The 13,849-nt window shown below is 33.9% G+C and overlaps 1 protein-coding gene across 51 annotated transcripts in view; it reads right to left on the bottom strand.

Moving 5' to 3' along the window:
- Positions 1-13,849, bottom strand: part of fryl (furry homolog, like) — a 168,839-nt gene that overhangs the window by 68,674 nt on the left and 86,316 nt on the right. For all 51 annotated transcript variants that reach the window (XR_012395574.1, XR_012395573.1, XR_012395575.1 and 48 more), the window contains 7 exons: positions 10,188-10,327; positions 9,918-10,014; positions 9,670-9,749; positions 7,398-7,478; positions 4,389-4,557; positions 3,524-3,616; positions 2,016-2,114 (listed from right to left, as the gene is read on the bottom strand). Coding sequence is in view for 37 of the 51 variants with exons in the window: in XM_073932691.1 (XP_073788792.1) it covers positions 2,016-2,114; positions 3,524-3,616; positions 4,389-4,557; positions 7,398-7,478; positions 9,670-9,749; positions 9,918-10,014; positions 10,188-10,327 (759 nt within the window). In the remaining 14 variants the exon portion in view is untranslated. The remainder of the gene's footprint in view (positions 1-2,015; positions 2,115-3,523; positions 3,617-4,388; positions 4,558-7,397; positions 7,479-9,669; positions 9,750-9,917; positions 10,015-10,187; positions 10,328-13,849) is intronic.

Below are 13,849 nucleotides of genomic sequence, written 5' to 3'. Positions count from 1 at the left end.
AGTTTAGAATCAATCCTTTGTTTCAAAACACAAAAATGTGGCCAAAACTTTACATTACATATGGTTGTATTAATTAACGTATTTACTAACATTAACAAATAATGAACAATACATTTATTACAGTATTTATTCATCTTTGTTAACGTTGGTTAATAATAATAAAGTTGATCATTATTAGTTCCTTATTATTCCTCAGTGCATTAGCTAATGTTAATAAACAAATTTGGATTTTAATAATGCATTAGTAAATGTTTAACTATAGATTCCTATTAAACCTATGCATTTCAAAGATCATGAAATTTCACAATTCTCACAAATTGGTAATAAAAAAAAATTGAATAGAATATTAAGCATATACAAATGAAACAAGCTGTGGTTTAAGCATAGTCAACATTTTATAATTTAAACTTGATTTGTTTCTAAGTAAAGCTACCGGTACAAAAGTCCTTCAGTCGAAAGCGTGATTTTGTCCTTGTCTTTTGTTGTTTGATTAATAATGTGAAGCACAGTTGGCATTAACAGCTACATGGCTCCGATTTACTGTTACAAATGCATTTCCTTTTCAACTCTATGTTCTTTTTTTATAATGTGAATTATTAATAAGCATCGTTTTGACATATTTGACCGTTTTATCCTGATTTCGGTTTTTGACCTGATCCCGATTTTTGCATATTCGTTGCAGGCCGAAACTGAATTTAAATTTAAATTTCCAATAATTGCATAACCCTAATTCACACAACATATTTAAGTCTTCTCAAAAATTAATCACAGAGATCCACTCTAATGTTTCATAATAGTAAATAGGAACAGGAATAGTTATGCCAAGTCCATGAATTTTACAAAATTTTTTATTACTTCTCATGTATTTGTTATAGAAAGCTGATCTCACTCAATGCTACTCTTTTAGGCAGGGGTTTCAAACTCCCAGCCCGCCCTCCTCCCTCCGGCTCACAACTGATGTCAAAAATATTTCAGAGATTCAGCCCCCCCAAAACGTTTTTAAATCACTATCATTGTTGTGCTGTCATATATAACCACCCTCCACCAATTGGACTTTTAAAGTTCTGCATTATATTATACTGTATTTCAATTTTACTTTCGCCTTTTTTTTTTTTTTTTTTTTTTGTCAGCGTGCAGTCGAGAGTTACGCACATGCATATTCATTCTGTGGCTGATTTAAACACTGAAATAAATGTGCATAAGAGCTCTATTTTTACTAAAGCTCTATCTTTGTAAATATTTAAGGGTCATTTGATAATTAGCATTTTATACCACCTGTATAATGTTGAACAAACACTTTTTTATGGCTTAAACTTTATGCTGATGGTGTAACAATTATTTGAAACAATTATCTGATTCAAATGGTCTCATTTCATAGATTTTACTTATATGCGTCTTGAGAGTTCTATGACAACTATGTACATTTTACTCCAGGATGAATTGAACATGTTAGTGTGAATATAAAATATAATATAATACAATATAAACTTTTCCCCTTTTTGCTGTAGTTTTACAAAAGATATTGAGAAGAACAATTGCAGGTAAAGGTACCCAAATGCTATCTGTTAAGTGTTTGGTTAAGCAACAATTGGTTGGGACAGAATAATAATAATAACTATTATTAGCTTTATTATGACTATTTAAATGTCAAAGTGATCATTTAAACATCCACAGATATTTGTCAGCAGTTGTGTGAAGCAAAAAAACTTGAAATGAACTGCTTAAAATGTTAAAACAGCCCTCCTATGAATTGTGAGTCACCGAAATGGCCCCCCGCCAGTTTGAGTTTGAGACCCCTTCTTTAAAGGCAACTTCAAAAATCTTATAGAGCACTTTCATGATAGATTTATGGTACTTTCTGATGCTTTAAAGGTTTGGAACGGGCAACTGATAGATTTCACTAAACTTGTCTTTTTCTGCTCCAGAATAGAATGAAACCTTTCTGGGTGGAAAAATGATGTAAGCTACAGGAGGATTGTGGGAAAGCATGTATCAAAGCACAAAAAGGACAGTACCAGTGAGTGCTTCTTTCTTGAGCTGAGGTCAAAGGTCGTCTGGTAGAGCATCTCCACAAAGTTCTTCAGGCAGGGCACATTCACTTCATTCTTCACCGCCTTCCAAAAACACACAAGCACAAACATATGAGTCTTCATGCTGAGCTACACCCGCTCGCAGCACAACAGCACACAAATCACTCAGAGCCATTCGTCTTGTCAATACAAAGCCAAACGCATTTCAATTGTGTTTCTGTAGCAACTCATTCCACAGGCTCCACCTAAAACCACTTGACAGGACATGTACCATGATGAACTTTGCACAGGAGTCACTGAGCCTTTGTCAAACGTTCTGAATACATTTCATGGACCGATTTGTGATTAAAACAGAAGATGATAAGATCGCTGTGGAGCAAAAGTGAAGCACAATTGCATGATTTTTGCCTTATAAGAGATGCGTTTGTTTTAAATCACTCCATCAGACACAAGATTGCCTCAATTTTAGGATTTCAACTTAAAAAGTACTATTTAATACTTAAATACGTGGGAAATTAAATATTTTTCCCAGCATCACGCAATGAAAAATCCAGAGTGAGACTAGAATGAAGTGTCACAGATCACACAAACATATTCTGATTTGAATTAATGGGAAGTTGTGTAATGTTCTGCATACTTGTGTTGTCATATTGTGAAATTACCTTAATTTGAATCAGAGTTCATGTAGCAATACACCAATTTAGCCAGAATGCATCACATGTCAATATGCATGTGAAATCTAGCTGAATCTGCAGTACTTAAGAAGGAAATATTGATGTTTTTGACAATCAGTTTAATTAAATTAATCAAAAGTAATAGCAAAAATATACAATAAATAAATACATGTAAAAAGGAAGCAAGGAAGCAAGGAAGGAAGGAAGGAAGGAAGGAAGGATCCAAGGAAGGATGGCAATAAAGAAAGAGGTAAGGAAGTTAGGAAGAACAGTTGGATGGATAGGCGGATGGATGAATAGATGGATGGATGGATGGATGGATTATTGGAAAGATAGACAGACTGACAGATAAATGGATAGACAGATGGACAGTAAGGATGATAGACAGACAGACAGACAGACAGACAGACAGACAGACAGACTGACTGACTGACTGACTGACTGATTGATTGATTGATTGATTGATTGATTGATTGATTGATTGATTGATTGATTGATTGATTAAGGGATGATCCGCTATGATGTCACAAAGATGCCTCTTGTACATCATCTTATTATTATCATTTAGGAGAAGCCTGTGTCATTTGCGGTTGAATAAAAATAACTGTCGGATTTGCCGGAGGAATGAATAATTTGAGGCTTGACTGTATATAATGCTTATATTATGTATTCCAATTATTTCTAAAGAACAGTGAAGGTAGGAGTAACATTTCCTGAAATTCAAATTAGATATCATACCAATAATAGGTTACAGTTTAAGATAATATATATTGTATTCTGTGTCGCCATTGAACAAAGTGAACGTTGTGTGGTACTTACAGCAGCTACAGGGATGAGGATCTCAACAAACAGGCCAGCCAGTGCATGTTTGATATCTTTATCCTTCACCTCCAGGAAATACTGAGCACATTCCTGCCTCACCAACACAGACAACCAAAAAACAAAGCACTTAATCAATTAAATGCAAATCTTCACATTATCTACTAAACATTTGCAAAAAAATTGTTTTAGTAACTAAAAAAAAGGATGCACCACTATTAAACAATCAGTACTGGCTGCACCCTCCGATACAGTACTTGGAGAAATATGAGGTCTACTATAAAACACAGCATCTCTTTGCAGCTTTTGGCTCAGTAAAAATGGATTATTGTGCTTGTTAAATGCAGCCCATATTGAGTGCCGGATTTCACTGCCTATAACTGGCTAATGTAAAGGCATTGCTCCACACAGTCCCAATGGCAAAGATAGATTCAATACACTGAGACTGTTACTCAAGATATTTTATGAGGCATGAGAACAGAGAGCTTGCAAATAAATCAAAAGAACTACTGTCTGACCCACAGATAGTAAAAAAAAGGGGACTAAATGAGTTTAAAAATTTAAAATATATTAATATTTTGTGCTTCTAGAAATCAATATGTGATCTATTCATGAGTCATACCACATACTATTAAATACTTTTTTAACAATACATTATTCTGTATTGATACAGAATAAAACTGTAATTATTCTGACCTCCATTACCTGAGTTTTGAACATCATATAGAATAATGAATGATGTTTTCATTTTTAGGTAAACCATCCCTTCAAAGAGAATTTCTCAGCTGACAAAATCATCCATCAACAGCCTTCAGCGGCTCATTACAAAGCCACAAGAACATACAGTATTAGCATGTGTCTCGACCTGCATGAACTGGAACGAAGCCTCAAAGTCCTCAACGGGATACATTTTGACTCTGAAGAACTTCATGCCCATGATGAGGCTGATGATGCTCTGCACCACATGAGGACTTTGCTCCTTCAGCCTCAGTTCCTTCAGCTCTGTGATGAACTTCTTACGCACCGCCTGGAACCTGCATACATGCAAACAAACACACAACAAATTAATAAATCATATTGAAATTAATAAAGGCTACAACTTGATAAATGAGCTCATGTAACACACTAAGACACTAAGCCTGAACATAACTATAGGCCACATTAAATTTTAATCACTGTATTTTTAAAAAAAATTTTAGTCTTGCAGTTGCATATTGAAACATTCTTTAATAAATTTTTGTATTCAGTGTGATTATAAAAGGTCACTTTTGAATAGATTACTATTAACTGAAACAGGCGCAGCATAAAATCTAAATATTGTGGCAAAAAGGTGATTTATTAAAAACAAACTTTAAAACTGTATATACTGCAGATGAGAGCGACAAATAGATGGATATGCAAATATGTGGTGTGCTTTTTTCCTCCTAAAGTTAATATAATAAAAAATAGAGCAATGAGAAAATGGAGGTTAGGAAAGCATCTGATCACAGTCTGATGTGAATATGTTCACTAAAGCTCTACAGTTGCACTAGAATGATGTCAACAGACTGTTACCATTATTTAGTTAAAGTAAGTATACTGTGACCCTGGGTCACAAAACCAAAATTAAAAGGCAATTTTTGCTAATTGAAACGCATACATCATTTGAAAGTTGAAAAATAAGTTTCCATTGATGTATGATTTGATAGGATAAGGCAATATTGGGCAGAGATGGAACGATAAAAAATATAAAGCTAAATACTGAGAAAATTGCCTTCAGTCCTTAGCATTGTATCTTGCTAACAACAAAAAATGTTTTGATATTTTGCCGGAAGAAATTTACAAAATGTCTTTATTTAAAAAAATGTTCTTTAATTATTATTTTAATGATTTTTCACATCAAATAAAAATTGTAATATATATATATATATATATATATATATATATATATATATTATTTTACAGCAACATGCAATATGACATAATAATGGCAACATAATGTTTTTGTGGTTCAGAGTCATATTTGAGGCTGTGGAGTAAATAGTAGGCCTATCACAATAATCATTATATCGTCTAATCACACAAAACATAGAGATGACCTCAATCAGTTTTGGTGATGCAATATCTATCCCCCATACTTAAAACCAATTCTAGCAACATCTCTATCTTCTTTCTATCTCTATTGGAGGTGTGAATGTCAGTATGGTTATATTAAATATTAACATTAAATATAAACATTATAGTATTTACTATAAATTACATTAGTATATTTTCATGTGTGTGTGTGTGTGTGTGTGTGACAAATGAAAATAGATCTGGTAGCAGATACCATAGCCTCTATTACTTTAAGTGTTTTGTTAACACTTATTATTCTTTATTTGTTTAGGATATATGTTTTCACATTCTGATTCCAATGTCTAATTATCACATTGTTGAAATAAGAATAAAATATTTTGTGTTCTATTATATTTTTATTCTGCCATTATATAATGAATGACAAAAAAATCTTAAAACGTCAATAATATCATTTAATCACAATATTTTTGGTGCAATATATCCTACAACAAAAAATAGATATTGTGACAGGCCTACTAAATGCAGTATTTCCCCTACCATGATATAAGGGGTGGCAGCCCGCTCTCCCAACGGCTGTATCCAGAATATTGGAATGGTCCTGCATGTATTGAGGCCTTATAACAACATATAACAACTGAAAGTTCTGTGTTTTTGACAATATTACAAATTCACTAAAAGCTGGCTGGAACTATTAGATAACTTTTTTAACGTGAATATTTAATAGTATAACTTCTTGTAATACACTTATCGCTATAAGAACTAGTTTATGGGCCTATTTCCTTTATGTAAACAAGCATAAGATTTATAGATGTGCATTTTAACTAACTTTCATCTTTCACCATTTGCAATGATTCTAAATTTGCACTCCTTGTAATTTTTCTGTGGTGGTTCATTCTGCTTTGGTGACTTCTGATAATTAAGGCACTAAGCTGAAGTAAAATGAATGAATGAATGAATAATTTTCTGTAAAGCTGCCTCTGGCCATGACATGTTCACATCTAATCTTTTCATAAGAGACATGTTTAATAAATGGGCCGGACATTTCTGACTTTTCATACTAAGAGGCCCGGGAAATGTTCTTCCAGAAGCTCAAAAAGATAAATTGCAATGACAAAAGCTGCATAGTTTGTGAATAAAAAAAAGATATAAAATAAATGTTAATTTATAATATATAAACGGCTGTACAGTTCAAATAGTCGCTCAGTTATTTACTGCTGCCATTAAAAGACCATGACTCCTTAGGTCAGTGGCCAACCTTCAACCAACATAACAAAAAAACAACTAGGCGTGTTGGAAGTTGAAGATTTAAAAGTTCCCCAAATGGATACGAAATTCAAAACTCAAAATCTAGTTAGATCAACACAAGCTGTCTGGATACAAACAAGCAAGGACCACAGCCGGCACATCATGCCTTTATCATATTATGTAAAACAGCCTCTTCGAACGCCGTCCTCGGGGCAAAGTGGCTCCGCACAGGAAATCGTGAACTGGAGGGGAGGTTGAGCACTGTGGTAAATCAATTTCAGGAGCGGACTATTACAGCACACGGCTAAATTACATTACAGCTTAAACAGACAGTTTCATGTAGCTGTGAGGGAGTCTTAACGTGTGGCCAGTAGAGAATTACAGTAACAGTAAAAGCATCAATAGACTGTATAAATCATTGAGCACAGTTAATGCGACAGAATGAGAGGGGTTGAGGGCTTTGTTAACTCTGATGGGAGATCTGAATGGATGTGCGCGCATCAACTTCATCCTTTTGCTTTACGTGCTTCACATTTTATATCAAATGACAACACATTTAAGCCACAGAACTCACTTGGATTGGGCGAGGACTCCGATGACCTCAGCATAGAGGTCAGCGATGATGTGCACATTACCAGTGTTGGGGCCTGAGTACCTGATGAACAAATCAATAACAATTATTGACTAAACAATATTCCACACAAATCTCAAAAGACACTAATCCATATTTTTATTATTTACAAATTTATGTAGTACAGTGTATGTATTTTTTATATAAATAAATACTTTAATCAATTGTGAATTACATGATTGTTACTTGATAACCACATCAGAATATTAAAATGGTTTCTGAAAGACCACATGACACTGAATAATGCTAAAAGACTGAACTTCAACAAATGAAATGCATCTTAATTTAAATTTTTATCAATGTATTATTAGTTTTTACTGTTCCTTTCAATCAAAAAGAATGCTTTCACACCTGTAGATCAATTGTTTTTCTCTGAAAGAGAAATTAAAATTGTTACAATGTTTAGTTTTGGTATTGGTGCAGTTCACTTTTAACCAGCAAACTTTCTAAACAAACCATAACAGTTTAAACAAGTCACGTGCGATTAAACTTTCTTCACATTGGTCAGGATTTCAGAGTTTCAGGATTTATTTATCAGAGTCCAGCAGATTCCCCTCAGCTGTCATGTTGTTATTTTAATTGATGATGATAAGCAATAAGACATTATAATGTGCACTTTAATTTTGACACCCACAGACATTGTTACCAAATATAAATCAAAGGAAGACTTTCTCAAACATAGCCTCATTTCAGTTTTCAATGAATAACGAATTAATGAATTAGTTAATCAATTTAAAAAAAAATGTTGGCTAGTATTATACATTTAAGGCTTAAATTATAGAGAGAAATAACAGATGAACCGAGACTGCAGTCAGACCATGAAGCAGATCAATGTGGATCTTTCCTTCCAGGTGTCAGTGCAGAAATGAACAAAACAATATGCCTAATATAAAATATCAGGAGATAAAAATTATGGAAAAATAATCAGATGGTAATTTCAGTCAATTTTCCAAACAGATAAAAAGCACTAAAATTTCAGCAATCCTTCGCATACATATTCAACATAAAACGCACATTTACTAGTAGGAATGACATTCCACCCAACTCATAACTCTCTATTCATATAGCCGTATGGCTATTACGTAACCATAATACACTGTGATATACTGTGCTTTCTCACTACAATCGATCTACTCCAGAGTTTGTTTAAATCGAGCTGAGACCACCTCATTCAGGCCATCCAGGACCGATTAATTTGGTGTGGATCTGAGCACAATTGCGGGTTTCACATTTGCCGAACGATTCGCGCTAACTGGGCAAACGAGACAGGTTCTGAAACAAAAATCTAGGTGTGAAAACACTCTAAAAGACCTTTACTATATTACACAATTTACAGATTTGTAGCAGCTTTATATATATCCTTTTTATATGTGCTGGGCAAAGAGTAATAACCATTAATCACATGCAAAATAAAAGTTTGTTTTGACAATGCATGTGTGTGTATTATATACTTTTACTATGTATATGTGATATTAGGGATAGGAGATATATGGCAAAAATGCAATATCGATTCATTCTTCTTCATATTGAACAATAACAATTAGAGACTCCATTAAATAGCAAAACATATTTTACGTGGCAGATCATTTTTGGCAGAGAAAAATTTGGTGCATCTAATATCAACACACTCCTAGATTCCCATTGTTGCACATTTCTGCTGTGTGATTGGCTCTTATACAAATATAGAGTAAAAAGCCCAGAGTTAATCATGGCTATTGACATTAATTTTATTGTGATTTGATATAATATTGTTTATCGGCCCTGCCCTATATGTGATACAAAAACATACATAAAACAAAATTATACAAAAAAATTTTGTTAGATACTTAAATATAAATATAATTTGCATCATATACACATATATTTTATATCTAAATATAAATAAAGATTTTCTCAAATATATGCATGTCTGTGTGTGTGTTTTTATGTATACACATAATAAATGTACACAGTACGCACACTTAAATTATTTCAAAACATTGATTTTGGCTCAATCGCAATTCTTTTTCGCCCAGGACTTAATTAAATACAACTAACAAGTACAAAAGACACCAAAGCTCAAACTTTATACTGAATATAATCAATAATTGATCAGTTAAACAAAAACATAGTTTTAGGAATCACACACCTATTTGCATTTGTCATCAGGTTTGCATTTCCTGAGGACACCTGTTTGATTTGCATACAATGTGTGTGTTTGTGCATGTGCACTCACCCCTCTTTGTGTTTAAAGTGCTTGAATGCCAGGTTAAGGACTTCTTGTACTAAGGTGTCTGGCACAGGATGAAGGGGGATCTATAGAAAACATTTGATCAACATCAGCTCTAAGATATAAGGGTCACTATTTTACAGCAGAATCCTTGATATACCATTAGCAAGTCTATGCATGCTAATACCACAACACACCTATCTCTGAGTTCAGAAAAACACCACACCTAAGCAATGAAACGCACAACACCTTACCTGTTTCAAAACTTCCACAGAAACTAAACAAAACATGAAGTCTATGGCTAAGTCCCTTCGCTCCACTAGGTAGTCTTTATCCCGATGTTGCTCATCTCTAAAAAGAAAGATTCAGAAGTTAGAATATAATCGTATTTTATGAACTCCAAATAGTCACAAGAAAAAAAGCATCTGGAGCTGTGGCAGAACTGGCTGAATAGAAGATAAAACTGAAACTTTCTTCTGTTTTGTATTTTTGTAAGATGTATGTTTGGTATCAGGTCTCCTCACCCTTTGGATTTGGTGCTGGAGCGAGGTCTGTACTCGTACGACTCGTCTTCTGTCCCGCTCTGTCGTCTGTACCAGTCAAACAGTGTCCGCAGCAGCGAAGGCAAACAGTGTTCTGCTATGGAGCTCATAGAGCTTATTAACTGTAACACACAAAGACAATAATGAAGCTCAACAACTAACCTTTCATGAGGGGTAAAAACCTCAATATAATTATTTTACAATATTATTTAGTCATTTAGAATATATTGTGACATTTCAACATGACTGGTATAATGCAACTAACTTCAAGTAAGCAAAATTAAAAACAGCTAGATTTTGATAGCAATATCTATAAAGGCCTGATACTCGTTTAAAATTTCATATAAATATAATTTTTTAGAGCATTTAATTTTCATCAGAAAATTACAATTAGAAAGAAAAAACATGTTTATTTTTTGTGTGGAAATCAGGGTTATTTCACCAATCTCTTTTGAAGATAGTGGTGTCTAAAATTAATATAAACAAGTCTCAAAACATTAACATTTTAAATATTTAATGAAAATAAACTGACTCAAATGACTTTTATTTATTTGAGAGACAAAAATCAGTAGTTTATAGATGACATTTTACTTAAACATGTAACTATAAATGAATAATATAATTAACTATGTTTCTTAATTATTTATAAGCATCTGCAAAGATGTAGAAAACAAACATTAGAATAGAGTCAAAAAGTGTCAACTGTAGGGTGTGTAGTCCCATAAGAAAAATATAATGAGTAGCACAAAAAAATGCAGATTAATCTCTCAGTAACTGATGGTGCTGATGAAATGTCATGGTTGAACTTTAGCCCCCTAATCATTTGCATGAACATGAATTATCAAATTTAACACGTGCTGGAGAATCAAAGTGGATACATGTGCAAACATTATAATCAGTGAAACTTCAAAAAATATAATTAATAGTCCAATATCATCAATAGTCTGTTTCCACTGAGTGGTAAGGTACGATAATGTTCGCTCTTTATGGCCATTTCCACTGTCATAAGGTACCAAAAAGCAAAGCGAACAGTACCACTCTTTGGGCACCCTTTCCAAAGGGTCCTAGCATGACAAAAGGGTACCTAAAAGGCGGAGCCAGACATGCAGCTGAACGCTCTTGGTTTACAGAGAAAAGTCCCTAAGCGTGTGCACAAGCTAGGAAAATGAAAACAAAGGAAGTGCCATTTTTAAATACACAGCCAAGACATTACACCGCAATAATATATACATATAATAATGAGCCATGGTCGCCTCGAGCTCAAACAAAACTTGTCGTCGTCTTGATGAACAGCCACAACGCCAAGAAGAAGAGTAAAATCCACCGTATGTCCTCTTGTTGTTTACAAGGCCATCTAAAAGTTGTGCTCACTGCGTGTCTATATTTGAAATATTGAATTTCTTGAGCTGATAATAATAACGTGCACATGATTATTGAGGTGCTACTGACATCCTTTCAGAAATGGAAAAAAAGCAAGAGTGAAGCGCGAAAAAACAAAGCAGCAAATGATTGTTTCAGCAACCTAAAACATGAACAAACTGCCACGTTTAACTATTTTCATTGCCTTTTGGACTATTATGAACTCGGAATGACAGAATTACTTTCTAACAGAGGTTACATCTGCTGGTGAAGATTAAAGATACAAGGGAGAGGTCTGCACTGACTGTGGGCTATGTGCTGCGTGTTGTTTTTAAACTCAAATAAGGACTAAATGTATGCTGTGTGTAGTTTTACTGTAATCTGTAACATATCGGAGACTGTGAGGGTCTGTATGTGTTCATAATATATGTTGCATTTGTTTATTTATTTTATATAACCTTAGACATTACAGTAGGCTATTTTGCACATCGTTGATCTGCAGTTATATTCAAATCATGTTCTTAGAAAGGTTAGTATCAAACATGTATACACAAGTATTTATGTGTATAAAGCATCTGTTTTGTCAGAAATGCTTTTCATATGATATGTGAACGACCCGACATTTCCTCAAATGACGTCAACTAAAACTTTGTCGTACACCACACCCACCAAAAGGGTATCATTGGTAGCCTTTTGGCAGTGGAAACGCAAGCCTGATAAAGATGACCCATACCGACCTGTACCACTCAGTGGAAACGGGGCATAAAGCTTAACACACTTTGTCCACCTCTAAAGTGTTTCCTGCAGCACAAACCATTTTAATTCATTTCAAAACTGATCAAAAACTCTGGTAATATGAGAGAGAGAAATGTGTAAACAGAGAACAATACACAAATGGGAAGAAAAAGGAAGAAGGATAGCAGCACTTTTGAGAGCAGTCATCTATTGATCTGTCCTATTGTGAGGGCAGGATGGGTGTAGGATGATACATCCAGTGGTTACTCAACCTTTCACTGCAGTAACCCAGCACCAGGCATCACACACACACACATACCCACACAAACACACACATATATCACACACAGCATACGCACACAAGCCGAGTGATAGCAGTAGAGGCGTATTGATGCTGATGAGCGAGTGAGGTATGGTATAGTATGGTGGTGTGATTCAGCAGAGTTCATTTCTCCGCAGTCACAACACGTCACTGACTGAACATGCAGTTCCTGAGAGTCGGCACAAGCAAATGCAATAGCCAAATCGGTGTGTGTTTGTGTGTGTGTGTTGGTTCTGTGAGGAAAAAGGAGTGAAATATTGTACTTGATAATAAAGTGGGATGTTTGGAGGTACACTGTGATCCAAAAGTTTGAGATAACTGATAAAATACTTCTATTTTACATTTTTATAACTGAATACATTTTAACTGCATATTATATCATCATTACACTATCATAACATCATTGTACTTAGTCTGTCTAAGGAAGGAGGACTCCAGTTGCATGAACTTCACACATTTGATGTTTAAATGCATTAATTTAAGCATTACTACTGCTAATCTACAACTACTGTAGAAAAGCAGCAGCAACACCACCACCAACAACAAAAACAACAACAAAATAATAATAATAATAATATTATTATAATGAAGCAATTAAAATATAATTTAATAAGATTTAGATGAAGCATTCAATATTTTGGCTAAAATAAATAAGTAAAAATTAGATAAAAGAAACACATCAATAAAACAATGTAAAATATTCAAATAAATGAGTAAATAAATCTGTAAATAAACAATTCAATAGACCATTTCAATGTGGTCATGTTATCAGCCCATGAACATTTCCTACTTGTTATCAAACTATTTCATAACAATAAAAAGAGGCATTTCAATCATAACTTAACGGTAAAACAGCTATCAAGACAATATTTATCAATGTGTGGTTTTTTTGGTTTCTCAGAAGCTAAGAAAATTAAAAATGTAAAACAGGAAATGCGTTGGGACTGTTGTTGTTGTTTACATCCCTCCAAATGGTCTATACAGCAGCGTTTCTCAACCACGTTCCAAGACACTGCATGTTTGGGATATCTCCATTGTCTGTGACACTCATCATGCCAAACCATAAAGTTTCACTGGGCCTTAAAAAAGTTTTTGAGTTTTTGAAAATGATCTTCTATGCAGTGTATAACAAAGCTCTAAGTGAAGTGAAATAATCCAGCTAAGGCTTGAATCTGAAAGCGTTTAAAACTATTGATTCATCTCTAAAAGAGTTGACTCCAAGTGGTTC

The sequence above is a fragment of the Danio rerio genome, chromosome 20, assembly GCF_049306965.1.
Source record: "Danio rerio strain Tuebingen ecotype United States chromosome 20, GRCz12tu, whole genome shotgun sequence".
Lineage (NCBI taxonomy): Eukaryota > Metazoa > Chordata > Actinopteri > Cypriniformes > Danionidae > Danio > Danio rerio.
This window is presented reverse-complemented; position numbering and strand designations above follow the sequence as displayed.